The 27,965-nt window shown below is 37.5% G+C and overlaps 1 protein-coding gene and 1 non-coding gene across 16 annotated transcripts in view; one reads left to right on the top strand and one right to left on the bottom strand.

Annotated features, from left to right (window-relative positions):
* DIAPH2 (diaphanous related formin 2) overlaps positions 1-27,965 on the bottom strand; it is a 952,992-nt gene that overhangs the window by 882,407 nt on the left and 42,620 nt on the right. For 9 of the 15 annotated variants that reach the window (XM_081565323.1, XM_081565327.1, XM_081565334.1 and 6 more), the window contains exons 2-3: positions 5,297-5,329; positions 2,353-2,529 (exon numbers count right to left, since the gene is read on the bottom strand). In XM_081565323.1, the coding sequence (XP_081421449.1) occupies positions 2,353-2,529; positions 5,297-5,329 (210 nt within the window). The remainder of the gene's footprint in view (positions 1-2,352; positions 2,530-5,296; positions 5,330-27,965) is intronic. The other 6 variants (XM_081565331.1, XM_081565339.1, XM_081565328.1 and 3 more) reach the window with 1 other exon arrangement.
* LOC145537287 (small nucleolar RNA SNORA70) lies at positions 8,691-8,822 on the top strand. Its single transcript, XR_014076311.1, has one exon. It is a non-coding gene; the product is annotated as a small nucleolar RNA SNORA70 (small nucleolar RNA).

Genomic DNA, 27,965 nt, shown 5'->3' on the forward strand with positions numbered 1-27,965 from the left:
AACTGACCTCAGTGGTAAAGTAAAACCTGTCAGGATCTTTCAGTTAACTGGACTTGTTCCAGGATTTTACTTGGTTATAAAGTGTCAAGTTATTTTTGAAACGAGCTATTAGTAGCTAAATAAAAGTTACAGTAATCAAAGAATTAATACTTTCTTTAAAAAAAATCTATACTAATTTCAGATTGAGCCCAATATTTTCCTATTATTTACATCTACAAGCCTCTACAGGGAGAACTGCTGCTGACAGATATGATCCTCATATAGAACAACAATTTCAATTATCAGAGTAATGAGGATTTATTTGAACGTTACCTTTCATTATTTAAGCCTTTCACCAAAAGTTTCACCAAAATATATTGTCACCCAGAAATCCCAAATAATAAATTATATTGCAATTTTTACATATTTCTTGTCAAGCATCTCATACTCTTTTTCTGTGTATAATGTGATATTTTATGCAATTATTTTAAATGCCTCATACCTCAAGGTATGTTATCCTAAAACACATACAAGGTGTTTGGGCCCAATGGTCTAAACTTCTGTAGTTCTCTAAAGTCTAAAATATCTGGTAAGAGGAATAGCACAACGAAGGATGAGAATCAAGAGAGATAAGATTGTCATAATAGCCATCAATTACATTATTGTAAGAACATCTATCACATTATTTGTTCACGGAAGGATGTCTACAAAGAATAAAAAAAAAGGGAAATTTCATATCTAGAAATTTACTTCTATGTTTTAGAAAGAGAAAGACTTAAGAGTGTTAACTCAATCAACTTTGAAAACAGCATTTAACAGTTTTCCATTACTAAACTGTGGGCCTCCTTCTTTATAAGTAATGGTCTATAAAAAGCAATAACTTGTAAAAAAACAACTTTCCATCTCAAGTTGGTTTTATCTGTGAGGCAGTGTACCTCTGAGTTGCCTTCTACTTCCACTGAGTATGTGTGCAAGGAAAATGTATAAAATTTAAATTTAGCTTAAATGAAACATTACTAAAGATGGAAATTACCAAAAAGCCAATGTTTTAGATTTTTGTCTACCTAAACTTAACTTTCACCTCGACCCCTTATTAGCTTAGGCAAGTTACAGAACCAATTTCTTTAGCCTCTTCTTAAGCCTTAATATGCAAAGAAATAGAGGAAAACAATAGAATGGGAAAAATGCTGGGCTGGAGGAAGCACAAGCTGGAATCAAGATTGCCGGGAGAAATATCAGTAACCTCAGATATGTAGATGACACCACCCTTATGGCAGAAAGTGAAGAAGAACTAACTAAAGAGCCTCTTGATGAAAGTGAAAGACGAGAGTGAAAAAGTTGGCTTAAAGCTCTACATTCAGAAAACTAAGGTCATGGCATCCGGTCCCATCACTTCATGGCAAATAGATGGGGAAACAGAGGCTGACTTTATTTTGGGGGGTTCCAAAATCACTGCAGATGGTGATCAGCCATGAAATTAAAAGACGCTTACTCTTTGGAAGGAAAGTTATGACCAACCTAGATAGCATATTAGAAAGCAGAGACATTACTTTGTCAACAAAGGTCCGTCTAGTCAAGGCTATGGTTTTTGCAGTAGTCATGTATGGATGTGAGAGTTGGACTATAAAGAAAGCTGAACGCCGAAGAATTGATGCTTTTGAACTGTGGTGTTAGAGAAGACTCTTGAGAGTCCCTTGGACTGCAAAGAAATCCAACCAGTCCATCCTAAAGGACATCAGTCCTGGGTGTTCATTGGAAGGACTGATGTTGAAGCTGAAACTCCAATACTTTGGCCTGAAACCTCATCTCTCCTCTTACTATAAACTGCTGAAAAATCAAAATATTATATTTATTATCTAAGAAATAATCCAGACCACAAACTAGAAAATATTTAATATAAGAAGCATGCCAGAAAATATAGATGGCATGACTATTGATAATAAAACAAACTTGGAGGAATTAATTCTTCTGTCTCCTCTATTTTTTTTTTTATAACACTGTGTCCTCTAAACTCTACTTCATATACCTAACAAGATACCTTATATTGTTTTCAGAGAAGTGGACTTAGGCCTGTTTTGCTTTATAGAAGAGAAACACAAATTAGATAGTTAAAAAACTGATCCAATGTGCCATAGACTACTGAATACAGAGAATGAAAATAAATAAGACAGCCTCTGCTTTTAGGAGCTCATATGGAAGAGACAAACATGTTATAGCTCAAAAAACCAGATACTTTCAAAAACAGTTTTGTTATATCAACAAGTTTCTGGCCTCTCCTTTATGTGATATAAACACAGTCCATACAAACAGCCCTACTTACAACCCAGTGCTACGCACTTGAAAATTACAACAAAATCAGGGGGTCTAACTTACCATCATTTTTTCAAATAAATCCAGTACTTCCTTTTCGGACAAATTCAAAGATCGTTCATCATATAATGGCTGAGCAGCTGGAAACTCATTCATCGCAACTTGAGAATCAAGAGGATGTTGGATAAGAAGTTTTTCCTTTTTTACAGTAGATTTTCTGAAACTTGTAATTCGGTCACGCTGCAAACAGAAAGAAAACAAGAAGCCCTAAGGAAGAGATCAAGAATCACCAACATGAAGAACCAAAACATCAAGATGGCACTTAGGATAATATATATTATTATTGTCTTTTTGACAAAATGTTATTTTAAGCAGCAAGCTCCACTTAGAGAATGTACTACTGTGAAACCTTGAAGTAGCTCGATAGCCTCAGAAATCTAGGGGGTGAAAAGTATTCCTCAAAAGTGATACTTAGGTCCTTGTCACTGCTGTTTTGCACAGTAAATAGGTGAGAAAAGTCTGGTCTCAAAGTCATGTGGTGGTTTGAGGGAGAATGTGTCTTTGGCAGCAACTTTGAAACTATGAGGGAAGAAAAAGAAAAGAATATTCAATTCTAAGGGGGAAATTATACTAACATTTCTCTTCTTCAAAGTGCCAAAATAATTGTGACAAGTATCTGTGAGCACTTTGGCAATGTAGTGGTAGAATATAATGGTTAAGAATATGGACTATGGAGCCAGACTCCCTGAGTTTGAATCTGCAGTTCACTAGGTCGGTTACCCTGTGCAAACTCCTTGGTATCCGACTGTCTCCTCATCTCTAAAATAGGGTGACAAGTTAATACATATAGAAGGAAGGAAGGAAGGGAAGGGAAGAAGGGAGGAGAGAGAGAGAAAGCAAGAAAAGAGTTATTGTGAGATCTAAAGATATATGTGTAGTGTACTTAGCTGCTATTTATTACTATTGCTGTTTTTACTATTATTACCCTCACCTTTTTCTTCCCTAAAAAGTGGGACCAACAAGGAAGCAGAACAAAATTAAAAACATTATCCATTCCATTTTCTGGAAATATAACAGAAACAGAAATATCATATTCCTAAAAACACTACTATGAAGAACTTGCCACTTTACGGATATTGACTCAGAACCATTGATTTCATGCACAATCTCTTATAATTAGCTTGCAATTTCACATAAAGTGAGTTAACAACTCCAGTTGCCTGTAAATAGGCCATTCTGTTTTAAACCACAGCACGTTGAACATCAAAAATTAGTAATGACCAGAAAACTGAATGCAACTCAGTTTTATTCTGGTTTCTGTTAAAAAGCACATGCATACTGTCAGCTCATGTCAAAAAAGCAGATATGTTAGATAGGATGTCAGTGCCTGTCACTGCCATGTTACCAAGTACTTATAAATCACTTCAACAATACAAAAAGCATTGCAGACGTTCTTACCACAATTTTGTCAACTACTGTTGACCCGCATTAAAAAAAAAAAAACATATCTTTTATTTTCATTCAAAGAACACCTTTTTTTTTAATAAAAGGTGTACTTTGAAAGAAATATGAGCAGTTTTAAGCAGCTTATTTAGGATTCCAAAAATGATCTTAGTACACGGTTGCTTACAAAGAGATTATGTAAATCATAATATTTTAGAGCTGGGAAGAAACTTGGAAAACCATCTAGGTTGACTTTCATTTCACAGAAAAAGTGACTTGCTAAATTGACAAGTCCCTGGTTCCTAGTCCAGTTGGTCACATAAAGATTCACTTCTTCAAATCATCTTCTATATTTTCCAATTTTCTTTTAAATTTGAAAGTCTCTGAGGAAAATTAAGTTGGATTAGATATGTAGTATATCTTCAAACAACTCAAGAAAAAATATTAAGCAATCCCAAATAAGCTGAGTACATAACCAAGAATCAAATTTTACTAAAAGATGTGGTGGACATAAAAGCATTTAAATATGCAATCGACCATTAAATCAACATATTTCTATTCCTTTCCCTTCATATCACTTAATATTTACCTTTGCAGTGCTGGCTTATTTTCACTGAATAGTATTATTTACATATATATTTGATCTTCCACTATCCCATTTACTTCGATCTAGAAAATTGGCTTTTGCTTTCAGCTATATCTTGATAAGAAAATAAAATTAGGCCATATACTTTCACTTCCTTAAATCATGAATAATATTCTACATTATTTGTAGATAGTTAATTTCACAGAGAAAAAAAATGACACTGCTTAAAATACCTTTTTTAAAAGTTTAGCTATTAAGTGAAGTCGCTCAGTCATGTCTGACTCTTTGCAACCCCATGGACTGTAACCTACCAGGATCCTCCATCCATGGGATTTTCCAGGCAAGAGTACTGGAGAGGGTTGGCATTTCCTTCTCCAGGGGATCTTCCTGACCCAGGGATCGAACCTGGGTCTCCCACATTGTAGGCAGATGCTTTACCGTCTGAGCCACCAAGGAATTAGCTATTAAAGGGCACATTTAAATTTTAAGCCCGTAACTTTTAATAAGTTTTACTACAATAGACTTAGCTCAAAAATACTTCAGGATTTTAAATTTAATAGCACATTTCTGACTAACACAATGAACTTAACTTCCTTTCTATTTTAAATTAATTTCCTTTACTGTTAATATTTAACATGTTCAGGGTCAATTTACATGACTATTGAGAAAGGAAACATTTGTGCTTTCCAGAGTTAGATTTGTATAGGTTTTTTAACTGCTTAAGGTATGTATCAGGATGGCAATATCAAAATTATTTTTAGATCTCATACAATTGTTTCTGTTTACATTCAAAAAAAGAAAAGTCTGATTTTTTTGCAGACATCTGCTTTTTTTTATTGACAATTCTTCTATCTACTGTACTTTATAAACATCTAGACTTTTTATATTGTTACATATATCAATGCTTTAATGTCCACCCACTTTAATAAAAAAAGCAACATGCATAAGTAATATAATATGCTACTAAGTCCACCTTACCACATCATCTGCCAAAGTTTTTATTTGAATGTTCTATTAAAACCAAAAAAAAAAAAAAAAAACCTGTCAGATAAGAGAAATTCACAGATCAAACAAGAAAATACCTGAATGATTCTCATTTTTTATTTTATCAACTAAAACTCTTCAAAAAGAATTAGAAAATTTAAATATATCATATAAACACAAAAATTCTTTGCAAGAGAAAAAATCTTTTTAAGGATTAAAAATGACGATTTGGTGGAGGGGGTATCTCTTTGTTTTTGAAGATGACTCCCAAATTCCCAAAGTCAGATTTGGATCACATATCACTACCACAGTGTTCAAACGTGACATAACAAAGTTATAAGCCCTGTCAAGATTTTTCAAACTTTTAGCATGCATAATCATATTTTTAAGAGACATAAATTTTTTAAAAACATGAACAATAGGAAAAATGTCACATCTAATTGTAGTGAAATACAATGAAACAGCTCCGTCTAGAATTCAGTTATGGATAGATATTTACAGAACACTTATAAATATTCTAGATAACATTGAACTTACCGATTCTATTAATATGTGCCCATGCCTAAAACCTCCAACACTTTTTTTTGCATGTGGTTTTCTACTTCTAACGTTGAGAATCATTAGAAATGGTACATTCCAGTTAAGAAGATACAGTGACTAATTAAAATTACCATACAGCATATATAGGCATAACTACTTGAAGAATCAGAGTACAGCAATACTACAGTAATAAAGCAATACTAAAGTAAGCAAGGTAACAGCTAACAACTTAGTAATCTTCCAAGATTCAGAAGATACTTCAAGATCTTAGAATAACATAAGACGAGCACAAAAGCTGTTATATTATAAATATGTTGAAGTATGTTGAAGTGCTAGTTAAGAGATGTGATTAGGAACTAATCAGATTTTTTTAAATCGTATTAGGAACAGAAATCCACCCTTCTACAACATCCTGCACATTTATTTCCTACAATAGAAGCTGAATGATGTACATCATGCATGCTCACACCCCTTTTAACTAAGAAAAACATGTGGCTCACTGGTGGGAAGAATTCTAGTAGGAGTTTTAAGTGAGAAGTATTTGGTCACAGGGTCTCATAAAATCATATTCAAATACCACCAACTAAATGATATTAAAGATCATCCTCCCCTCCATCAGTTGGGACAAATATGCTATTATAAATGTAGTTCTTTGTCTACTTTTAATCTGTTGATTCCCTCAAGGATCTACATTACTACATCTTTGTACTATGTCTTTATCACATCCTGCTGACACAAACCACAATCAATCTTTACTGCCTATAAAAAAGAAAGTAAGGGGGAGTATTTATATCACAACTGAAGCCTTTTTAGGAGAGATAAATTCACCCTAAGACTATCTCTACCTGGTCATTTCTCTTTAATTTTCCCAGTGGGGTACAGAAAACTGTTCTATGCACAATGACAAGCTTCATGATTTCCTGTAATGCAAAATCAGAGTGAGAAATGTCAAAGTCTCAAAAGTGCCTCCTTACCCTGCTACCATTCAAATATGTACCTGTCCACCTGCGTTATTTATTAGTTCTACAGTTCTTCAAGCAACCACTGCTTTTCTTTTTTTTTCCCATCCTTTGGGATTATAAACTCAAGATTGGAAGCATATATGTATCTTCAAAGTAAGAGTGTAAATTCAGGGGAAATAGATTTAATTTAGTCAGTTCTCTAAGGTAAGGTATACACATGTCTTGAATGCTTTAAATCTGTATCTCAATTGAATATATGTTGACAGTTTAATCATGGGGGACAGAAACAAAAACCATCGCTAGCAACATTTCCACTTTGTCTTATGGGAAGAAACTTGAATTCTCTTCTCCCACCCCCACTCTCCGTTTTGAAATTAACATTTTTTTCCATATTAAATTCCACCAAATGGAGTTAGACACTATTAAATTGGATGAAATTTGAGATAATATGATCAAAACCTCTCAATTTACAAATGATGGAACTGAACCTTGTGGAGGCTAAATGACTCAACCACAGACCACAGATATGATTGTTACTAGATACTAACTTTAAGTCAACGGTCAACAGCCTCTTCAGTTGATATAATTAAGCTGTATAGCACCCCACTCCAGTACTCTTGCCTGGAAAATCCCATGGGTGGAGGAGCCTGGTAGGCTACAGTCCATGGGGTCGCTGAGAGTCGGACACGACTGAGCGACTTCACTTTCACTTTTCCCTTTCATACACTGGAGAAGGAAATGGCAACCCACTCCAGTATTCTTGCCTGGAAAATCCCATGGATGGAGGAGCCTGGTAGGCTACAGTCCATGGGGTCGCTGAGAGTCGGACACGACTGAGCGACTTCACTTTCACTTTTCCCTTTCATGCACTGGAGAAGGAAATGGCAACCCACTCCAGTATTCTTGCCTGGCGAATCCCAGGGACGACGGAGCCTGGTGGGCTGCCATCTATGGGGTCGCACAGAGTCGGACACGACTGAAGCGACTTAGCAGTAGCAGCAGCAGCAGCAGTAGGATATTAGGGTTGAACTACTGAATTGAAACAGTTCATGCTAATCTAAAATTCACAGATATGCCCCAAGCCCCATTAGTTTAATTTTCCTTTGGGTAACTTCCTTTTGTCACCATTAACAGAAGGTCAAGCATCATCTTGAAGAGCATTCCCCTGCCAACCAAAGTCTTTGCCTAACACGTCTTACGTATCATCTACTGAATTCACTTTAACCAACATATACTAATGTTCTTCAACCAGCTATTCTTCACATACAAACTAAATATAAATTTAGATTCTTTGGTCTTTCATTATTCTTAATTGTTAATTATACCTTAATACTGCCACAATTCTAAGAATCAGAGCTCTTCTCTCAGCTCTGGAAGGTGGGTAATAGGAGGGCAAATATAGTAGCAAAAAGTGAGTAGACAATTAATAACCTAGAAGAAACATTACATAAGCACAAAGGATGACCACAAAGAGTTAGGACAGACTTTCAAAACGAAGGGTCGCATTTATGGTAAGGGTACCATCTGAATCCCACTCCTCCAGTTTTAAGTCTTCCATATCACCTCCCTCTCCTTAATTCCCTATAGCCAAACAGTTGTCATGTTCCATGGTGATCTTTCTGCAGTTGCTTCTTCATTCTCACACAACCCATCCATTTAGAGTCTAGCCATGGCAGTGGCCTCATAATAATTATCTCTGCCACAATTCTCTCCTCATTGCCAAAGTAACATTCTTAAAGCAAAGATCTGCTTCAAGTTGCCATTGCATCACCTCATTCCTAGATTTCTGTAACAGCCCCCTAGCCTATGTCCCTATTTCCAGGTTACCCTGCTACAGTTAATTCTGAACACACTGACGAAGTGACACTGTTAAAACCCAAGTCAGTTTGCAGCCAGTTAAACTAACCGTGCTCTTTCCCCACTGGGGCCCAGTGTGCAATGGCTATAAACAGCAGCCTCCTCAGTAGTGTATGTAGCCGTTGCCTTACAAGTTTCCCTAAGGGACCTTGGAGACAACCCTTGCCAGTGAACCTTCATGATTGGCATGCTGTCCTCAATCTAGGCTCCAGACTGGTACATGCAGTGCCTTTGGAAAGCCCCAGGGCACAGTGGCCAGGGTCCACTTTGCCCAAGTCATAACATCCATCTGTACCAAGCTGCAGAGCAATGAGCATGTAATTGAAGCCCTACACAGGGCCAAGTTCAAGTTCCCTGGTCGCCAGAAGATTCACATCTCCAAGAAGTGGGGAATTACTAAATTTAATATGGATGAAATTGAAAACATGGTGGCAGAAAAGCGGCTCATCCCATATGGCTATGTGGTCAAATACATCCCTAATCCTGGCCCTCTGGACAAATGGCGGCCCCTGCACTCATGCAAGCCTTGGTGCTGTCCCCTCCTTACACACAGCAATAAATCCTACTTTCCGGTCCAAAAAAGAAAGAAAGAAAAAGCTAAGGAAATCTGAATAAACCATGGACTTTAGTTAGGAAAAAAAAAAAAAAGTCAGATCATATCACTCCTCTGCTCAAAACTTTCCAATGGCGCCCTATTTTCACTCCCAGTGAAAGTCAAAGTCCTTACAAGAGCCTGCAAGGCCCTATGGAGCTGCACACTCTCCATATCCCTCTGACCTCATCTCCTACTACTGTTTCTTTCACTCACTCAGCTCCAGTCACACAAACCACTTCACCGTTCCCCAAGAAGGCAATAAGCCACATGTACTGTCTCTTCTCTTTGCCTGGAAGGATTTTTTCTGTAATCCATATAGCCTCCTCCATCACTTCTTCCCCTTTCAAGTTCTTGCTCAGGGAGTCCTACTCTGTCCATCCTATTTAAACGGAAATACCCGTCCCCTCCACACATTCTTAACCTGCTTTACCACACTCTGCTTTTCCTGTTATCAATAAAACTTACCACTTTCTCACATAGTCTATAATTTATTTTTGTCTACTTTTCCCACTAAAAATGTGAGCTCCATAAGAACAGAGATTTTCATCTGTTTGGTTAAGGGATGTAAACCTAATGCCTAGAGCAGTGCTTGGCACACAGAACTCAATAAAAAACTATAAATGACTATTGCTTGCCCATCTGTATTTAATGGCTCCTGACAGAATAAAGACTAATACCCTTAATACAGCATTCAAAGTCCTGTATTATTCAGCCCTAGGCTACCTTCTACATCTTCCTTCATGATCATATGCTATGTAAAAATGGTAATCCTTTTCCCATGACATACCTATGTCCTGTTTGAAAACCCACTCTTCCCTCTATTGGAATGCCCTTCCAGCTAGGTACATTTCTACTTCTAGAGCTTCCCTTGAGTTTAAAGTTGGTTATTAATAAGCCAAATGTGGGCCCCTGATCAAAAACGGAGGAGAATTATGCTTTGTTTACTGTCTTCTTAAGACTTTTTTCCCTAAAAGGCATCTTTGAATGATAAAGCACCTTAAGACAAAGAGGAAATTATATTCACATAAAAAATTATCCCAATTACTTGTGACAGAGAACCATAAAGAAAAATACTTTGCTTATGATTTCTTGATTTATAAGTTTCATTCAACTAGAGTGTATATCCTATATAACTATGCACATTTGACTGATATGGATATTTTTCTCATAGATTTCCCTCATGTAAAACTCTGCTGTCATAAATATCTTCTTGATACCATTACTTAGAACTCTACAACTATTCAGAAAAAAAAAGAGAGAGAGAGACAAATGTAGTCTATTGAAAAGAAAAATCTTTAAGGACATTTGAAGAGTTTGCTATTTAGGAGGAGGTAATTTTGGCCACTGCACATCAAAAATACATTGAAATTATTATATAAATTACACTTAAATTATCTGCATTAGAAAATAAATTATTTCTGCCACACAACTGTATTTACACATTAGTCAAAGAAGAAAAAGGAACATATAGATATCAAGGGGAGTGGGATGAACTGGGAGATTGGGATTGACATATATACACTACTACGTATAAAAGCATTAACTAATGAGAACCTACTACATAGCACAAGGAACTCTACTCAATGCTCTGTGGTGACTTAATGGAAAGGAAATCTAAAAAAGAGTGGATATATGTATAACTAATTCACTTTGCTATACAGCAGAAACTAACACAACATTGTAAAGCAACTGTACTCCAATACAAATTAATTTAAAAGATGGAGAAGAGGGGAAAAGCAAGAGGAAGTAGAAAAATATAAAGACATCTTTGTAGCCAGTGCTCTGGATGCAAGTTAATTTCTGCTAATTAAAAGACTTTTAAAAATCCATGTCATCTACCTATTCACCAGACAACATCCATCTATCCACGTATCCACCTCCATTCTACCTCGCCATTTGTTTATATATATCCATTATCTATCCACCTATTCATCCATTCATTTACCCATGTGCCCATGAACTCACTTTTCCATTCATGTAGCCACATATTCATTTATCCCTCTGTGACATAATAAATAGGTTTAGTCTCTTCCCCTGGCTCCTGACACAGAGCTCCTAAATCCCTTGGAATTTCCTTGATGACAGAAAAATCCTTTGTTCTCATAAGGCAACTCTTAGCAAGCTCCTGAACAGCTTCAGAATGGGGCTGGTCACCAGAAAGATCAAGCCACGATTAGAAACTTGGAACTTTCAGCCCCACCCTTCCATCCTCTGGGGAGGGGAGAGGGACTGTGGATTGTGTCAATCAATCACGTATACAGTGATGAAACTGCCATAAAAATCCCTACACTATAGGGTTCAGAAATATTTCAGGTTGGTGAATGTATCCATGTACTGGGAGGGTGGCACACCTCAAATTCCATCTGGACAGAAGATCCTGTGCTTGTTAGATCTTGCCCTATATACTTCTTCATTTGGCTGTTCATTTGTATCCTTTACAATATCCTTTATAATAAACTGGTAAACATAACTAAAGCAAAAATAAATAAATAAAAAAGAGAGAAAAGTACAAAAGGAGAACAATAACAAAAACACCATCAACATGAAAAAAAGTTCAGAGAGCTATAACGAGTTATCTCTTCAACAAGATTAAATCACAGTCATTTTTTATGTGAATTGACCTTTAAAACATTTTTAAATGGTTGTATTAAGATACAGTCTCATTTATAATAATGTCCTACAGGGATGAGCTCTCAAATTTTATCTGAATGTAATTTATACATGTGCATGCATCTCTCACACCACTTGCAAGCAGATATTATGAATTTTACTCCTGTGTACAAACTATAGAGCTACTATGGAGTTAAAACAACAACAAAAAAGATCACCCAAAAATGTTTATTAGAGTCACACCCCTGAAATTAAAAGCACTGACTGAAGTCATTTTAGTAAGCTTTTATTGTGCAAATCTAACTATAATGGTCATTAGGATGAGGGCATATTATACCAATAAGTATAGTGACCATATATTTTCATTAAAATCAACTCTAGAAAAGCAATACACTTGTGAATTAGTCAAGCAATTAAGAGTTTATGAAACTTCATTTATGATCGGTTATATTAAATATAACTTACTACAGTACTCTCTGAGTACGGAATAATTGTAAAAGTTTCACTCCAGAGTCTCAACCCCTTAAGAATAAGAAAAAGGGCTGATTTACTTATAAAACTCTAATGTTGAAGTTCTGATTGAAATACAGGAGTCATTATTGCAATAAAATAAAGTTTTAATTTTGCCAATCAGGCAGAAATTAACAAAAACAGCAAGATGTAAAGGTTCAACTCTCTTATGGCTAATGTCACATGGTAATACAATGTTTTATAAACATCTTTCAATTACTCTGCTGCTACTGCTGCTAAGTCGTGTCAGTCGTGTCCGACTCTGTGCGACCCCACAGACGGCAGCCCACCAGGCTCCCCTGTCCCTGGGATTCTCCAGGCAAGAGTACTGGAGTGGGTTGCCATTTCCTTCTCCAGGGCATGAAAGTGAAAAGTGAAAGTGGAGTTGCTCAGTCGTGTCCGACTCAGTGACCCCATGGACTGCAGCCTGCCAGGCTCCTCTAGTACCACAGAAATTGGATGACTAAGTTGCATATAATTCAAAACTCTCACCACCAACTCAAAAATTTAGCCGCACTATTTGACTAGTTTCTCCTCTTTTAGAGAAAATAAGTTGGTCATCACAATAAAAATGAAGAGGCAATTATTTACCCAGCTTAAGTTTCTTAATCTCTAAGAAAGGTGGAGGCAATGTGATATAGAAAAACATGTTCAATTCAATTGAGCAAATATTTGAGCACCTACTATGTACCTATTCAGAGCTGGGCACTAGGAATACAATCATAAACAAGATGAGCATGTGCCTTAGGGAGGTTGTAGTTTAGATGAAGATCAGATGAATAAAAGAACAATCACAATAGAGAAATCCTGAGAGGACTGATCGGGTAGTACTGTATTACAACCTCCATATACTACCCAATTAAGAGGAGCCTTTAAGAAAGGCCATCCATCTCAACCACTGACCCAGAGTTTGAAATCTCTAGATGACATCCTTGACCAATACTTATTCAGATCAGCAGCAGTCATAGAGCTTCCCTGGTAGCTCAGCTGGTAAAGAATCTGCCTGCAATGTGGGAGACCTGGGTTCGATCCCTGGGTTGGGAAGATCCCGTGGAGAAGGGAAAGGCTACCCACTCCAGTATTCTGGGCCTGGAGAATTCCATGGACTGTATAGTCCACGGAAGGACTGATGCTGAAGCTGAAACTCCAATACTTTGGCGACCTGATGCAAAGACCTGACTCATTGGAAAAGACCCTGATGCTGGGAAAGATTGAAGGCGGGAGGAAGATGAGATGGTTGGATGGCATCACTGACTCAATGAACATGAGTTTGAGTAAACTTCGGGAGTTGGTGATGGACAGGGAGGCCTGGTGTGTTGCAGTCCGTGGGGAAGCAAAGAGTCGGAAATGACTGAGCGACTAAACTGAACCGAGCAGTCATAGAAGGAAGTAATTATTCTTCAAAGCACTGCCTTTCAACCTTTCAGATCCCGGATTCACCCTGAACTTTACAAATCAGTAACACCAATCAAGGCAATCTAAGGCTATTTAACCACCTGGCAACCAAGCTGAACATTGTTTGGTCCCATTCAAATCCTTTACTACAAAGACTATTTTAATTGAGTATCTCTCTGTTGTGTTTGTTTCACCAGGAAAGATATATCTGATTTTTAGAACTGAGATCTATGTAGATAGAGGTTTGATTCTAAGAAGACAGGAGGAAAAATTTTGGGCTTTCAAAACCATTGAACTATTACTGTCTATATTTAAAATTACTCCCAAAACATTCTTTCATCTCTTTTCTAACAGTTAGGGGCATTTTCAGATGTCCACATGTCCCCTTAGGTACTGTATTCTTCTATCACCATTAACACTTACAAACAGAAGATAGATCAGCTGGCAGTGTGTTAGGCACTGGGATTTAAAGAGACAGGGCCCTGACCTCAAAGGACAAAAGCCTGGTAGTTGAGAAGATTAAGTTGCAGGCATTAAGCTCCAATTCTCCACCTTACTTTGATGTTGGGAGCATCTCAAAGTGTCCATTTCATCATTTTAATAGAGCAATACTTTTCTATTTCTGTAACCAAAAGGACACCATCTCAGAAGTACTGTCATATCAAAAGCCTCAAAATTCAATCCACCAGTGAAGTGAAAGTGAAAGTGTTTGTGGCTCAGTTGTATTCGACTCTTTGCGACCTTTTGGACTGTAGCCTGCCAGGCTCCTCTGTCCATGGAATTCTCCAGGCAAGAATACTGGAGTGGGTAGCCATTAACCCACCAGAGCTCTTGGCTATTACAAATCATAATTCTTTCCACCATTTTTAAGACAAGAAAAAAACTCCTTTTGGGATTTGCCTCTCAGGATGTTCTTTCAATATAAAGAACAAAATGTGTATCTACCAGAAATTGAATATGACACCACAGTATAGGGCTTCAGTTTTCTTCATGAAGCAAAAGACCATGTTAACTCACTGGGTAAGTTTCAAAACTCTGTCACAAGTTCTTCTCAAGCTTAAATTACTTGTCTTGCCATGAACTTCAACCTTTAACTACCAAGAGGGATGCCTATGATATGGGAATCCAGCTGTCTCTTCTGTGTAATTTAGTTTCTGTGTAGCTTAAGGACTAGGGGTGAAGTGTTTAAGAAACTTGTATTTTAGAAAACAAACTTATGGTTACCAAAAGGGAAAGGTGGGGGGAGGGATAAATTAGGGATTGGGATTAGCAGATATAAACTGCTATATATGAAATAATCAACTAGGTCCTACTATATAGCACAGGGAACTATGTTCAATACCAGGTGATAAACTATAATGAAAATAATCTGAAAGAGAATACATATATGTATGTATGCATGTATAACTGAATCACCTCACTATACACCAGAAACTAACACAACACTGTAAATCAACTATACCTCAATCAAAAGAAATTAATATAGAAATAAAAATTTTTTAAAAAGAAATGTATGTTTGCTGGTTAGGCCTTAAAATTCATGCTAATGAACTGGAAGTCAATTAGTACTTGAATTAATTAGAAACAATCGCAGGAATAATCCAGATTTTTCAGAGTAGTACCTCCTTCTGCAGATATTAAACCATTTCAAATGGGAAAACTGTTGGGACATGAAAATTCTTTCTTATTCTACAAATAAAAAGCAACAGAAATGAAAAGAAAGCCAGCTTTGCCCAGCATAGTACTTTGTACATAATAGATATTCTTAGATCAGTGAGTTAGCCAAGTGGGGCTCGATATTTAATAAATGAATTTTTACCTTCTGGGTTTTTTTTTAAAGAAAGACAGATGCTTCTACCAAACATTGTTTGAGAACTCATCACAGGCTCAGCATTTTGTGACTCAGAAAAGTTAAGGTGTGACTCCACCCTTAAGGCATTTACAATCTAACCAGGGAGTGAAAAATAACCACAGGGGAGATTCTGAGGTATGTGTTCCTCCTCCTCTTCCACAGGCACTGTCCCATGTCCTGCCTTATCATTTTCATAGCAAAACCACTACCTGAAATCATCTGTTCACTTATCTATTTACTTATTTATGTTCCAGCTTCTACAAAACAAGTTCCATAACAGCAGAGCCTTTAATTTTCCTGTCTTAATCACTTCTGGATCCCCAACACTTAACAGTAGCTGGCACATCATACCTGCTCAAATATGTGGTGAATAAATTAAGTATAATAGGAATTCAGAGAAGAAATAAATATAGTTTCATTGAAAAAAAAAGTGAAAGTGTTAGTTGCTCAGTCATGTCTGACTCTTTGCAACCCCATTAAGAAACTATAAAGAATTATATCCTAATAGCTGGGTAGGATTTGAATAGCCAGAAAAAGAGGAGGAAAAGGAAGTGAGCTGGGGAGCAGCGTTAACATTTTACTTTAGGGAAGCAGCCTTAGGAAACAAAGGGTTCAAGTTAGAGTGTATTAAATTTCAAGTAAGTAGCATGGTGTGGATGAAAAATGTCACCTGCCAGATCAGTAAACAAAGGATGTTGCTGCCATCAAGCCAAAAGCCACTGCAGCAGCCCCGGCTGTGCACGCAGAGGGGACTCACGATGGAGGAGAGCAGAATACTGACCCTAGATAGTTAAGGTGCACATGGAAGGGATGATCTCAGTGAGCCCAGACTCCTGCATCTTCCCATACCTAGAAACACGCTAAATTCATAACGTGATATCTGGTTTTCTTTAAGTCACAGTAAATTTTTGATGTTGTGACTTCCTGGTTTTTGTTGCAAAACTCTAATATCCTGACTCCTCCCTTACCTCTTTGGAGTACTTCCTCAGGGTTATCTGAGAGTCTGTCTCCTGGGCTTAAGTCCTCAGAAATTCTGCCCAACAAAACATAATTCTCAACCTTAAGGCTATATATATATATATATATATGTATTTTTTTTTCAGTTGACAGAGGGGACAGACTGGAGATGGTCTTGAAAACCACAAGGAGTAGTCCAGGCTGTCCGACAGCCATCGAAGGTCCTGATTCAGAGAGAGATGGAGAAGGGGGTATTTTAGAAAGATGATTTCAGGTGGTACAGGTCCACGATCTCCTCTCTGAAACCCCTGAAGTCAGATGTGTTTTGGAATTCAAAGTGATTCATATTTAAGAAAGGCATATGGTATGGGTACCATATATTACAAAACACACCCAGAGGGATCTTGGCTGGCACGCTAAATGAAATGCATTCAAGGTTAGCAGGGAAACATGAATACTCAACAAAACAGGATAAGTAAAGTTTATCTACGGCCTCAAGCCAGGCTGGGTTTCGTGGCCTAATGATAAAATTCTGTTTTCAGAGCTTTCAGATTTTAGCATTTCAGAGAAGGGCTGTAGGCTGTAATATTCAGAATAGACTGAGGAAGGAATCACAGGCTAAAAAGGAGGCTTGCAGAGAAAGCAAGTTTGACCTATTCTATCTAAATACTAGCCACAATGTACTGAGCATTTATTTTATGCCAAGCACTACACCAAGAGCTTTACATGCGTTCCACATTTAAATCCTCACAGTAATCCTATATGACGTAGGAATTTACTGTCCTATTTGACAGGTCAGGAAATCAAGGTTTGCAGTCACCAAGTTATTTGCCTAAATGCACAAATATATTAAAAGAAAATAAATTACACAGTTGCAATTAGCATTTAGGTCTGAGTAGAACTCAAGCTCTAAAACTTCTATCTACATCCTGAAATCTGCCTTCATCATATATAACAATACTGGTTAGAACACAAGTTCTTTTTCAATCTTAGCCTTTCCATGTAGACTTTGTTCTGCTCACAGCACTCACCCCATGCCCCCTTCTTTATCTGGCCATCTCCTACTCACCTCTGTAGGTCTCAGTTGAGCTGAAGCTGGTCCTGTTATAGTCCCCCATGGTTCCTGACTTCTCCCTTTAGAACACATTCCAGTCATCAAATTATAATTCCCTATCTATGCCAGTATTCCCTGCTATTCTATAAATTCAGTGCAGTGAAGACTAGGTCTCTTTTGGTCCCCACTGTGTCCTCAATTTTGTTCCCGTTTCTAGCACTGATTGCACCCAAACCTGTCATGATTTATGGAATTGTAGATGCAAACAGAGGAGAGAACCAGAGAGAGAGAGAGATCTAGTTGTGAGGTGATAAGAGCTTAGGCTATAATGGTAGCAATGGGAATAGAGAGAAGGCAGTTACTATATATAATTTTGCTTAACATTATGAGAGTTATTGTAGCAATTATAAGCAGACATATGATCGTTGCTTCTATTAAATAGAGTAATTTAATATCTGTTGTGATTAGTGAAAGTGAAAAGTGAAGTCGCTTAGTCGTGTCCGACTCTTTGTGACACCATGGACTGGAGCCTACCAGGTTTCTCCGCCCTTGGGATTTTCCAGGAAAGAGTACTGGAGTGGGTTGCCATTTCCTTCTCCAGGGAATCTTCCTGACCCAGCGATCGAACCCGGGTCTCCCACATTGTAGGCAGATGCGTTACCCTCTGAGCTTTTTAATACAAAACAACCTCTAAATGGCTATGATTATCACTGGAGATATTTCACCTCAGAATGACTTGCCATGTATCTACTTCAAGAAGCTTTTATAAATAACCACATCATTTAGTTTTCTGATGTAGCTGCAAAATTAATCTGACAAAACAAAATAAGTCACTCCTCTAAATGGCAACCCACTGCAGTATTCTTGCCCGGAGAATTTCATGGACAGAGGAGCCTGGTGGGCTATAGTCCATGAGATTGCAAAGAGTGGGACACGACTGAGCAACTAACACAAAGATTCAAGAGTATGAATCGCCTAAAACTGAAAATTATATCTGAGTTGTGAATAAGGTATTATTACAACATACTTTTTGGAGGAAAAGATAACTAGAATCAACCAATGATTTAATTTCACTATTAGTACTTTTAGCTAATATTCTTGAATTTGTAAACAATTCCCAAATCAGAAACGGGTTGTCATCTAAAAGTTCAATTGTGTAGCAGGTGTTTAACTCCAGGAACTCAGGTTTCCCAAGGTACAACTAGTAGAAATGACTTCCCAAGTGAATGTGGACAACCTTTCCCCCATGAAAAACAAAAATAGTTTATTTGGACTCATACAGGAAGGACGTTTGAAATAACTAATTATAACAAATACTGAACACTTAAAAACATAAGCAAACCATGACTATATGGTAGACAAAAATGATTTAAAATTTCAGAAAACTTCAAAAGGATCTTTCAAAGAATTTAGGATTAGCAAAAAATTATTAAATCTGGTAACCTTCCATTTTCCTCACTGGCTTCAGATTCTATGTTGATTACTGATAACTCCCTTTAAAGCTTCTATCCTATAGGGTTCCTTAAATGGTTCTTTACTTAGTTTCCATTTAGATAAGGAATTCCATCTGAAGATAGTGACAGAAATTCTGTCAAAATAAAATAATACATTGCAGAAAAATCTCATTTATGTCACTCTGTTTTACAAATACTATCATCACAAACTAACAAGTAGTTTTAAATTCCTGACTTTTTTATGATTTTAGGCAAAGCAACAAGTATATTAGTGTTTATTCTGATAGACCTCAAACTTCTTTCACTCTAACAGTGTTTTTCACAATCGACTTTTCATGTTTTGAATCAACTGAGGTGGAGTTAAGAACTTCAAATATTATTAATATTTATTTATTTATTGTCTGTGTTTGGTCCTTAGTTGCAGCATGTGGGATCTTCATTGTGTCATGCGGGATCTATCATTGTGGTGCAAAGACTCTCTAGTTGTGGTGCATGGCCTTAGTAGTTGTGGTGTGTGGGCTTAGCTGCTCTGTGGCATGTGGGATCTTAGTTCCCCAAGCACAGATAAAACCCTCATCCTCTGCATTGCAAGGCAGATTCTTAACCACTGGACCACCAGGGAAGTCTCAACTACACCTGTTAAACAACAAGGTCCTACTGTATAGCACAGAGAATTACAGTCAGTATCATGTGATAAACCATAATGGAAAAGAATATGAAAATAATATATATACTTGTATAACTGAGTCACTTTGCTATATATCTGGAGTTAATAGAATACTGTAAATCAACTATACTTCAATAAAGTTTTTAAAAAAAGAACTGCAACTATAAAACTAAACTAGCAACTATATTAGCCTCTGAAGCCCTGTATGTAACATGTAATCACTTTATCAATTACAATATAAAAACCAATTAACTTTTTGCCTGAGAAGGTATAGGCAACTCAAAAACTACTATAATGGTCCTTACACATGTACAGGACAAAAAGGATGACTCAAACTTTCCCTTTTTTTTTAAATATTGCAAAATCACAGACATTTTTCAGTCAAATGATTTCTATATTAAAAAAAAAATTCTTTTCCAGTTCCATCTAGACTTTAAGACAACAGTGGTATCTCCTATCAATCAATATGTAGATCACATGCTGCACAAAGCTGAAAAGTATGATGGGGCTATTAACCTCTTCTGCAATTCTTTGATACCAACAAATGCTGCTGACCAGAAAAATCAAGTTCTTTCCTGAAGGTTCCTAAAAACCAGTAAAAGATACATATACATCTCAGCATATAATACTCCAGCCATCTTAAACTTGCCAGTAACACTCAGATATCAATGAGCAGTGCTCTTTGCTAAAGCAGAGAAAGTCTAAGCTACAGAGGGCAATTTGGGAAGTTCCCAACTTATTATAGCATTTGTTCAAATTTCTATTTTCTGCACTAAGTCATTTGGTTTCCTAACAGGTTAGTCAATTAGGGATTGGGAAGGTTGAAAAACGTTACTATGAAACTGACAGAAATACTTATAATCAGTAGATCACTGAAATACAAATATAGATGTGCTTTAAGATTTATATATAGAACTTCTCTTACTGTATTATCATGAGTTCTAGTCCCAAATTAATATAGCCAGGTGTTTTACAAAATTCCTTGAGTTCTCATCAAGTATCATTCTATTTGCTAAAAAATGTTATGCTTATTTTCAGCAAATTTACTTATTTAATGGCCATATCATCAATGTGTGTTAATCACTCAGTCGCGTCTGACTCTTTGCAACCCCATGGACTGCAGCCGGCCAGGCTCCTCTGTCCATGGAATTCTCCAGGCAAGAGTACTGGAGTGGGTTGCCATGTCCTCCTCCAGGGGATCTTCCTGACCCAGGGATTGAACCTGGGTCTCCCACACTGAAGGCAGATTCTTTACCGTTTGAGTCACCAAGGAAGCCAAATATGCCAAAGTGTCACCCAAATAAAGCTCACTGTGTACTACTGTCATCTTGTGGTCATATCTTTTTACCTTGATCAGCCCCCAAATCCCTCAATCTCACTTTACAATACCTAACTAATGGTCCTTGGAGCAGCTACACATTTCTCAAATGAATTATTGGAAGCTGGTAATTCCTCAGTTTAAATATAATCTCTCTCAGGTTTGAAAATAGCCCTTCCCACCACTGAAACAGTCCATCACATAAAGCAGCAGTCCCCAACCTTTTTGGCAGCAGGGACTGGATTCGTGGAAGGCAATTTTTCCATGAACTGGGGCTGGGGTGGGGGGATTCTTTCGGGATGATACAAGCACATGACATTTATTTCTATTGTTATTACATCAGCTCCACCTCAGAACATCAGGCATTGGATCCCAGAGGTTGAGGACCCTTGACATAATGAACCTCTGGGGCAGAACACTGGTGAGCACAAAGCTGAAATGGTAAGAGAGGAGAAGGGATAGGAAGCCATAACATAGATGCCAACAACAAAGGCATAATTATTGCTATCTTTTATTGAGGGTTAACTATGTTCCAGATATCACACCAATATTTTAAGATTGAATTTATGCAACAACCCTTAATGTATATTCCATTATTTATCCTCATTTTACAAATGGGGAACCTGAGGCTTACTGATATAATTTAATCATGGCTTACAGATGTTAATAGATGAAATCTAGAGAACCCAGATTTGTGATTCTTGAAAGCCAGTGCTCTTAAACAATATACAGATCACATATCAAAGAAATGAGAGCACCTAAAAACTCAATGACAGCTAAAGAAGTATCAGTAGTCAAAGAAAAAACAGGGTTGATCTTAGAAAAGAGAACATGTAATAGTCATTTAGGGACACCACAGCCAGCTCAGCTGAGGGCAAGAGAGTAGAGAATTAGGAAATTAGTAGTCAAAGAGAACAATACAGAAGAATTTTAAAACCAAGAAAATAAATCCACAGAGAAAAATCCAGATGAGCAAAGAATGAACATCACCCTAAAAAACTGAAATTAACAGTTAACCTTCAGAGACATCCCTGGTAGTCCAGAGGCTAAGACTCTATGCTCCCAATGCAGGGTGCCAAGGTTCCATCCCTAGTCAGGGACCTAGATCCCACATGTCACAACTAAAATCTCTCATGCCACAACCAAAATCGAAGATTCCCACGTGCTGCAACTAAGACCCAGGGTAGCCAAATAAATAAATAATAATATATTTTTAAAAACACTTAACCTTCAAAGTATAGTCATAACACTTACCTAAACATACCTTGGAGAAGGCAGTGACACCCCACTCTGGTACTCTTGCCTGAAAAATCCCATGGATGGAGGAGCCTGGTAGGCTGCAGTCCATGGGGTCGCTAGGAGTCAGACACGACTGAGCGACTTCACTTTCACTTTTCACTTTCATGCATTGGAGAAGGAAATGGCAACCCACTCCAGTGTTCTTGCCTGGAGAATCCCAGGGACAGGGAAGCCTGGTAGGCTGCCGTCTATGGGGTCGCACAGAGTCGGACAGGACAGAAGCGACTTAGCAGCAGCAGCAGCAAACATACCTTAAGAAATATATGTAATCTCTATGGTTTCCACTGACCAATCAGACTAGCTGACTAGCTCATCCCTACCTACTAGGCCAACAAAAAGTGTGTGTGTGTGTGTTGACAGGCAAGGGAATCATTGTTATATACACACATCTCTGAAAGCTACGTATTCAGAGGCCATGGGCGTTTGTTGGAAAGTGACCTCCCTCACACCCCAGTGAACTGGTTGCTTGTTAGGTGGGGAAATAAAAGAAGAAGAAACAAATAGGAAGCTTATTTTAAAAATCAGTGTTTACTGATGGAAGAAATCAAAGAGGACACAAACAGATGGAGAAATATACCGTGTTCATGGATTGGAAGAATTAATATAGTGAAAATGAGTATACTACTCAAAGCAATCTATAGATTAAACGCAATCCCTATCAAGCTACCAACAGTATTTTTCACACAACTAGAACAAATCATTTCACAATTTGTATGGAAATATAAAAAACCTCGAATAGCCAAAGCAATCTTGAGAAAGAAGAATGGAACTGGAGGAATCAACCTGCCTGACTTCAGGCTCTACTACAAAGCCACAGTCATCAAGACAGTATGGTACTGGCACAAGGACAGAAATATAGATCAATGGAACAAAATAGAAAGCCCAGAGATAAATCCACACACCTATGGACACCTTATCTTTGACAAAGGAGGCAAGAATATACAATGGAGAAAAGACAATCTCTTTAAAAAGTGGTGCTGGGAAAAGTGGTCAACCACTTGTAAAAGAATGAAACTAGAACACTTTCTAACACCATACACAAAAATAAACTCAAAATGGATTAAAGATCTAAACGTAAGACCAGAAACTATAAAACTCCTAGAGGAAAACATAGGCAAAACACTCTCCGACATAAATCACAGCAGGATCCTCTATGACCCACCTCCATGAATATTGGAAATAAAAGCAAAAATAAACAAATGGGACCTAATTAAAATTAAAAGCTTTTGCACAACGAAGGAAACTATAAGCAAGGTGAAAAGACAGCCTTCAGAATGGGAGAAAATAATAGCAAACGAAGCAACAGACAAACAATTAATCTCAAAAATATACAAGCAACTTCTGCAGCTGAATTCCAGAAAAATAAATGACCCAATCAAAAAATGGGCCAAAGAACTAAACAGACATTTCTCCAAAGAAGACATACAGATGGCTAACAAACACATGAAAAGATGCTCAACATCACTCATTATTGGAGAAATGCAAATTCAAAACCACAATGAGGTACCATTTCACGCCAGTCATAATGGCTGCTATCTAAAAGTCTACAAGCGATAAATGCTAGAGAGGGTGTGGAGAAAAGGGAACCCTCTTACACTGTTGGTGGGATTGCAAACTAGTACAGCCACTATGGAGAACAGTGTGGCAATTCCTTAAAACACTGGGAATAGAACTGCCATATGACCCAGCAGTCCCACTGCTGGGCATACACACTGAGGAAACCAGAATTGAAAGAGACACATGTACCCCAATGTTCATCACAACACTGTTTATAATAGCCAGGACATGGAAGCAACCTAGATGTCCATCAGCAGACGAATGGATAAAGAAGCTGTGGTACATATACACAATGGAATATTATCAGCCATTAAAAAGAATACATTTGAATCAGTTCTATTGAGGTGGATGAAACTGGAGCCCATTATACAGAATGAAGTAAGCCAGAAAGAAAAACACCAATACAGTATACTAATGCATATATATGGAATTTGATAGATGGTAATGATAACCCTATATGAGAGACAGAATAAGAGACACAGATGCATAGAACAGTCTTATGGACTCTAAGGGAAAAGGTGAGGGTGGGACGTTCTGAAAGAATAGCATTGAAACATGTATATTATCATATGTGAATCGATGCATGAGACAAATGCTCAGGGCTGGGGCAATGGGATGACCCAGAGGGATGGGATGGGGAGGGAGGCGGGAGGGGGGTTCAGGAAGGGGAACACATGTAAACCCATGGCTGATTCATGTCAATGTAAGGCAAAAACCACTACAATATTGTAAAGTAATTAGCCCCCAACTAAAATAAATAAATTAAATAAATAAATAAATAAAAATCAGTGTTTAAATACATTGCAAAATTTAATCAAAATTTTATAAAAAACATAAATTAGAAACTAAACAAAGGGACATCTGGGTCCCTTTTCCTCCTCTGGAATACACAGCTCCAAATTCTGTCTCCTAATCAAACTGGTACAGTTCAAAGTGCAGTATTTACATCCTGAATCTATTACTGCTCCAGCTAGACAACAAGTACAAGAAATACAATGCAGGGAAGAAAGGGGGGGAAATGAGAGGGAGAGGGAGGGGCAGGGACAGGGAAGAAGGAATAGAAATGAATGAGACTCTGTTTAATTGCCAAATTGTAGAGGTAACTATCTAACAAGGAATTGTGCTAATTAATCATGTGTCTCAGAGGTTAAAGCCTCAGCCTGCAATGTGGGAGACCCAGGTTCAATCCCTGAGTCGGGAAGATCCACTGGATAAGGAAATGGCAACCCACTTCAGTATTCTTGCCTGGAGAATCCCATGGAGGGAGGAGCCTGGTAGGCTACGGCCCATGGGGTCACAAAGAGTCAGACATGACTGAGGGACTTCACTTTTACTTTCTTTCATACAAAAAAAAAAAAAAAAAACCAGCACGCACGCGCACACACACACACACACACACACACACAAAGAAAAGCTGGACATACTCTCAGTGTTACTAATTAAGATTTGCTGACCACCTACTATATGCACCTCTATTAGTGCATGCTTTGTCGTGTCTGACTCTTTGGGAGCCCATAGACTGTAGCCTGCAAGCCTCCTCTGTCCATGGGATTTTCCCAGCAACAATAATGGGGGGGTTGCCATTTCCTCCTCCAGGGGATTTTCCCGACCCAGGGACCGAACCCGGGTCTTCTAGGTGTCCTGCATTGCAGGTAGATTCTTTACCTTGAGCCACCAGGAATGGGCTTTGGTTTAATTAATTAAGCCCCCAAAACAACAAACCTGTAATGTAAATATCAGTATTGTCCCCATTGTACTGATTAGAAACCCGAGAGACACAGAACTTAAAACCATTTTATAATACTCTCTCACCTGTATGCAGTATTGTAATGTCAGCTTCACAAAGTAATTAGCAAACACAGAACTAGGGTATGGTGTGATCCAATATGGTACAGATGGCAGCATCTTACTAATATTCAATAGTTCCCCTGGTTTTTCAACCAAAGGAAGTTTTTAAACTTACATCTTAGATCATTTACATAGTTTACTTTCAGAATTCCAGCAAAGAGCTATGGAGCACAAAGGTCAGATGCCTCCCTGATCACTCACATGAACTTAGCCTGTATGACTTAGCTTGTGTATAAAAGCAACTGAATTTATTTTCTGACACCAATAACACACAGAGCTTTTCAGGTGTTCATTAGTCAGCACTTGACTGCTGCTACTACTGCTACTGCTAAGTCACTTCAGTCGTGTCCGACTCTGTGCGACCCTATAGACGGCAGCCCACCAGGCTCCGCCGTCCCTAGGATTCTCCAGGCAAGAATACTGGAGTGGGTTGCCATTTCCTTCTCCAGTGCATGAAAGGGAAAAGCGAAAGTGAAGTCACTCAGTCGTGTCCGACCCTTAGCGAACCCATGGACTGCAGCCTACCAGGCTCCTCTGTCCATAGGATTTTCCAGGCAAGAGTACTGGAGTGGGTTGCCATTTCCTTCTCCGAGCACTTGACTAACCTACTGCAAAATACAAACTACTCAGTATGTGACAAAATGCACTGTGATGAGCACATATGAGAAGATTTTCCTGTGGTGTTTGCATTTAAGAAATATAGAAGGAACACTGCATAAAATAAATGTTAATGATCACTATAAAATGAATTCTCGGTTTGGATTTGCATTAAAATGTTTATTCTCTTTACTTAAATTATGTGGGAAAAAAATTAGGTATTCCCATCCAACATAATAAGCCCTACAACAGAGATTTAAAACCTTCCCAGTTTCTGCTTTCATCCCCCTAAATTTAGTTTCAGCATATACAAAATGAGTATTTTAACTTAATTCCTCAAAGACTTGACAACTGGAACATAAGCTTTGGAGACAGTCAACAATGAAGAATTCATTTTGGAGACAGTTAACAATAAAGAATTTGACCTAGCTCTGTTAAAGAGAAGCTTCCCCTGAATTCCAGAAAGAAGACAGAACTATAAACTTAACAATCTTGCTAAATGAAAACAGGAGAGGGAAAACCAGTACAAAATGAGATTATGTATTTAATAAGCTACAAGTCTCTGCTTCCAATACGTTTTATCTAAATGATTATAGGGTACAGTTTCAAGGGAGGGAGGGGAAAATCTGGAACTGAAAACGAATCAGAAAGGATTACTTCAGAAATAGCCATTTCTAACTAAGTGGATTGTTGCGAGCTCTCTAGAAGTACATTTATCACAAGCAAAATCCGTCAAATTGATGGGAAATTTTCTGCCAAAATGCATGTTGATGTGACCACACAGCACAAATGTAACAGTTGTTCTTACTGAACTTGGACTTTCTTCTGCTTTCTCTTCTCCTTGTCAACATGACCAATGAGAATGTCCCAGCTTAAATAATATGTGAGTTTATACTAATAATAAAATAATCCCTAAATTATATTATGTATTTAAAATATTCTAAAATGGTTTTATCTGAATGTTTACAATAATCAAAGATGAAAATAAATATATTAAATATTGTGTGACAAAGCAAAATGTCAATGGCTGCTTACTAGAAAGATTTAGAAGTATACTTTCCATCTCCTCAAGTGATAAACTTGAGATTATCGCTAAGATTCTCTTTAGCACTAAAATTCTGTTTCTATTTTAAGTTTCTAGTAAAAATATGATACATGCTTGAGCTGGAGACTTTGATATGCGAACCCAGAAGGATAAAATTTTGACCAAGGCTGGAAAGGTTGTTGTAATAAACAACCAGAAAGGCATAGATATCTCACATGACCAAAAAGAATAAGTTAGGAGGAAAAAAGTTTGGGAACTGGGAGAAGCTTTATGTATGCAATTTTTCTAAACAAACCCAGTTCAGTAAAAGAAGGAACTGCCAAACAACTATTGACCAAAATAAAAGGGGACTGCCATACTGAGGAAAAGATGATTGTTGGGTAGGCAGTTTTGACTTAAATCCAAGAGATTATACCTGGAGACTAAGTAAAAAAGTTTCAAGGCATTGGTTAACACAGTCAAGATGTACCAGGTGCTGGGGTGGGGCAAGAAGCAGCAAAAAAGAGAACTATAAAAAATCTCAATCACTTTAACTAGCTATGTCAA

Source organism: Giraffa tippelskirchi, chromosome X, assembly GCF_054371585.1.
Source record: "Giraffa tippelskirchi isolate mGirTip1 chromosome X, T2T-mGirTip1v1.2.pri, whole genome shotgun sequence".
NCBI lineage: Eukaryota > Metazoa > Chordata > Mammalia > Artiodactyla > Giraffidae > Giraffa > Giraffa tippelskirchi.